Below are 4400 nucleotides of genomic sequence, written 5' to 3' on the forward strand. Positions count from 1 at the left end.
AGAGGCTGCCTGTCTGCACTCGATGCCTCTTGTGTGAGAGGCAGAGCTTGGGCTCTAACACCCTGAGTCCCTGGCTCCTTCCATGAAGCTCTCAGGAATCTGGGAAGAGAGAGAAAGAGATGGACACTGGGTGGCAGTTAAGACAGGAGGTAGATGAGGAAAGGGACCAGGTAGATTGGAAAAGAGGTATAGGAGAAGGATATGGTGAGGTAGGAAGGAGTCAGGCTATGGTGGGGAGGGAGGCTGAGGCTGAGGGAAGGGTGGAAGAGAATGAGTGGGCTGAGGGAGGGAGAGCTGGAGCTGTACAGCCAGGAGCCTGAGGGAAGATAAAAGCTAAGGGTGTGGAGGGCTGCTGGAGACCCAGAGGCAGTAGCTGGGGGGGGGGACAATTCAGGAGCCGGAGCTATGGGGATGTGACTTGCACTGCAAGACTATGGGTTCTCAACACTCCCCTCAAACCTGGGGAGCTGGACTTGGGCCACCCTGGCCTTGTGGCCATCTTTGAGGGGGAAGACAGCGTCAGCTGCAGTAGGTGGGAAGAGGGAGCAAGGTTACTCCCACCCCTAGCAGGGGAAATTCTGTGGTGGCTGAGGAAGGGGGGGGGCAGCCCTACCATTGCCTTTCGTGACCCCGTCCTTTGTTGAGAGAAGAGGATGTAGAGTTCTGTGCGCAGGGGGTCCTGCAGCTGGCTCACGGGGTCTGTTTCTAAGCCAGCCTGGTGGACAGCAGGCCTTGTTCCCTTCCATTCCTCCACATCACAGTGCAAGGTGGAAGAGCTAGTGAGGAGGGCTCCCTGTAGCTTTTATACCGCTCAGTGAGATAGGCCTTAGGTCCTGATGACCCCATCCCCTCCTCCCCTCAGATGAAATATATTCAGGACTTCCAGAGGGAGAAACAGGAGTTCGAGCGAAACCTGGCCCGATTCAGGTAAGGCAGAGGTGCCCAGAGGAGGGCCATGGGGCACTGGGTGTGGCAGGATAGCCTGACACTTGCCATCATGAGGCATGGAAGAGGGCCAGTCACATACAGGCCCTAGTGTGCCATGCTTGGGCAGGGACAGGCAGGCAGATACTGTCTCTGAGCCCCAGCTGAGAGCCTAGTGGGTGGGGCAGCCAGCAATGTGCCCCGCTGACCCTTGCTCCCCACCCTGGCTAGGGAGGATCACCCTGACCTAATCCAGAATGCCAAGAAGTCGGACATCCCTGAGAAGCCCAAAACCCCCCAGCAGCTGTGGTACACCCACGAGAAGAAGGTGTATCTCAAAGTACGGCCAGATGTGAGTGTCCGGCCAAGGGGAGGGAGTGGAGGGCGCACGGCGGTGGCAAGGGGGGAGCCGCGCCAGGTCGGCCGGGCATGGTGCAGGGGAGCAGGAGAGGAGGCCCCTCCCCAGGGGGGGGCTGCATGGACAGGGCCTGGGCCAGCTGGCGTGCGAGCGTGTGCGTGCGAGCGTGTGTGAGCCTGTCCCCTGCTCCCAGGCGGGATTCCCGCCTCTCCGCCTTCCCCTCCTGGCCTGTGGGGGACACTGATGTGACCTCCTGTGGCCCGAGGGGGCAGGGGCCTCTGTGCCCCTCTCCCCCCTCCCCTCCCCCTGGCTGCCTGTGTGTGTCTGACGGCTTTTGGTTTGCAGGCCACTACGAAGGAGGTGAAGGACTCCCTGGGGAAGCAGTGGTCTCAGCTCTCGGACAAAAAGAGGCTGAAATGGATTCATAAGGCCCTGGAGCAGCGGAAGGAGTACGAGGTTAGGCTTCCGCTGCGCTCCTCCCCGTCCGGCCCTTCACGGGCCTCTGCCCTCGGACTCCGTGGCCACCACACTTTGCGGGAGACAGTCACTCCCCATTCCGCCACTGAGGGAGGGGCCTTCTGGGCCCCTCACCTCTGCCCCTACCTTCCCCACCCCCCACCCCCATGAGATCTCAGGCTAGGGCAGGGCAGGGCACCGTGTCTCATGTGACACGGTAGACACATGGCCACCCCAGCTTGGCTCCCTGCCTCCCCTCCCCAAGGAGATTATGCGTGACTATATCCAGAAGCACCCCGAGCTGAACATCAGCGAGGAGGGCATCACCAAGTCCACCCTCACCAAGGCTGAACGCCAGCTCAAGGACAAGTTTGATGGGCGACCCACCAAGCCACCTCCGTGAGCGCTGCCCTGGGGTGGGTGGGCCAGTGGGCAGGTAGGGAGTTGGACCGGCACAGGACCTTGGCTCTGGCCCTGTGGGCGAAGGGCCCTGCTGGGAGCTCACAGGGCACCTCCTGGTTCTGATAGGAACAGCTACTCACTGTACTGCGCAGAGCTCATGGCCAACATGAAGGACGTGCCCAGCACAGAGCGCATGGTGCTGTGCAGCCAGCAGTGGAAGCTGCTCTCCCAGAAGGAGAAGGATGCCTATCATAAGAAGTGTGACCAGGTGAGCTGGGGCCATGACCACCAACGACCTTTGGGCCCTGCCTCGGGGGTTGAAGCTGGAGGCCTGGTCCCAGCTAGGGTAATGTAGTCATGGGTCCCATGTGCTTCCAGCTTGGTGGTGTGCTAGGTCTGGCATCTGGCCCGATCACAGCAGACAGCTCAGGCCTCGTGCTTGCCGTCTGTGGATGGAGGCTGGGCCACCATACCCAAGCTCTGGAGGGTCTCTGTTGAGGCTCTCCTCTGAGGGGCTCTGACCGTGGCTCTCCTCACTTCCCCAGAAAAAGAAAGATTACGAGGTGGAACTGCTCCGTTTTCTTGAGGTGAGTGTTCCTCTGGGTGGGGCGGGGGAACTGAGGCTTGGCAGGCGAATGCCTTCAGACCACGTGGAGAGAGGCAGGGTGCAGCCTGGCACTTGGCCGGCAGCCCCAGGCTTCTCTCTCCCCTGACCAGAGCCTGCCGGAGGAGGAGCAGCAGCGAGTCCTGGGGGAGGAGAAGATGTTGAATATCAAGAAACAAGCCACCAGCCCGGCTTCCAAGAAGCCCTCCCAGGAAGGGGGCAAGGTGGGCAGGGCCACCACACTGCTGGGAGTGGGGAAGAGCAGGGTGTCCCGTCAACACCCCATGGATCCCGACCCTCTGTGCCCGGACAGGGTGGTTCCGAGAAGCCTAAGCGGCCCGTGTCAGCCATGTTCATCTTTTCCGAGGAGAAGCGGCGGCAGCTGCAGGAGGAACGGCCCGAGCTCTCTGAGAGCGAGCTGACCCGCCTGCTAGCCCGAATGTGGAACGACTTGTCAGAGAAGAAGAAGGTCAGGCCTGCCTGGGAGAGCCAGTACTTGGAGGGGCTGCCTGGGCCCCTTCCTGCCCTTGGGGCTAACCCACTGCCTCACCCCAGCGGAGGTGGCCCCACGTGGGCCCGGGCTCAGATGGTGGGGTGGGAGCCCAGTGAGTGAGCGGAAGGCGGGAAGCTGCCAGCTGCCGGCTGTGGGCTCCCTGGGGAGTAGGGCCCGTGGGCGGGGCTGAGCCCCAGGCGGCAGTCATCTGCACCCGCCCACGCCTCTGCTGGCCCCACCCTGCCAGCCGGAGAGCCTTCCACTGCTGGATGGGGGCCGAGCGCCCCCTGGGGGACGCTGGGAGGCTGACACTCATGCCTTCCCCGCGGCAGGCCAAGTACAAGGCTCGGGAGGCGGCGCTCAAGGCACAGTCAGAAAGGAAGCCCAGTGGGGAGCGCGAAGAGAGAGGCAAGCTGCCCGAGTCACCTAAGAGAGCCGAGGAGATCTGGCAACAGAGTGTCATCGGCGACTACCTGGCCCGCTTCAAGGTGCCAGGGAGTAGGATAAGGGTGGTTCTTCAGCCCCTGGCCCCAGGTGACCCCTCCCATAGGTGACACCTCTGTCTGTCTCTAGAATGACCGGGTAAAGGCCTTAAAAGCCATGGAGATGACCTGGAACAACATGGAGAAAAAGGAGAAGCTGATGTGGATTAAGAAGGCAGCCGAAGACCAAAAGCGCTATGAGGTGGGAAGAGGCTGGGACCACCCCTCCACTCACAGCTCAGGAGCTCTCTTGCAGGTGGTCAGCTCACCTTACTGCATAGGGCTGTGAGCCAGAAGTCACAGGCTTGGTTGTACAGTCCTTAGCAATTCTTAAACTTCCTTCTCTGAACTTCAGTCTCAGTAAAATGGGGTAACGGTACTAGTCTCCAGGGTGGTGATTGTTGGGGAGGACATGAGTACAATTACAAAAGCACCTTTTTTTTTTTTTTTAAAGAATTTTAAGTTTTGGGATCAGCAGTTAGCGTAATGGCTATGTCGCTGGACTCCCACGTAGTCGACCGTGGTTCGTGTCCTGGACCCGGTGGCTTAAAACTCACGCCAGGCGCGTGTGCGTGCGTGCCCAAGATCCCGAGAGGAGAATGGAGGAGAAGGGATTGTGGCGTGACCATCCCCCCTGGGGGGTGATTTCTCGCTTTCTGTCTCTATGTCTCTCTCTGTCTG

At 60.7% G+C, this 4400-nt stretch overlaps 1 protein-coding gene across 5 annotated transcripts in view; it reads left to right on the forward strand.

Moving 5' to 3' along the window:
• UBTF (upstream binding transcription factor) overlaps positions 1-4400 on the forward strand; it is a 13163-nt gene that overhangs the window by 4679 nt on the left and 4084 nt on the right. For 3 of the 5 annotated variants that reach the window (XM_027767824.1, XM_027767822.1, XM_027767823.1), the window contains exons 5-13: positions 863-927; positions 1156-1276; positions 2004-2137; positions 2267-2408; positions 2686-2727; positions 2858-2968; positions 3058-3213; positions 3570-3725; positions 3811-3921. In XM_027767824.1, coding sequence (XP_027623625.1) covers positions 863-927; positions 1156-1276; positions 2004-2137; positions 2267-2408; positions 2686-2727; positions 2858-2968; positions 3058-3213; positions 3570-3725; positions 3811-3921 — 1038 coding nt within the window. Of the gene's footprint in view, positions 1-862; positions 928-1155; positions 1277-1627; positions 1739-2003; positions 2138-2266; positions 2409-2685; positions 2728-2857; positions 2969-3057; positions 3214-3569; positions 3726-3810; positions 3922-4400 lie in introns of all 5 variants that reach the window. The other 2 variants (XM_027767820.1, XM_027767821.1) reach the window with 1 other exon arrangement.

Source organism: Tupaia chinensis, unplaced genomic scaffold, assembly GCF_000334495.1.
Source record: "Tupaia chinensis unplaced genomic scaffold, TupChi_1.0 Scaffold144741_1, whole genome shotgun sequence".
Classification (NCBI taxonomy): domain Eukaryota; kingdom Metazoa; phylum Chordata; class Mammalia; order Scandentia; family Tupaiidae; genus Tupaia; species Tupaia belangeri.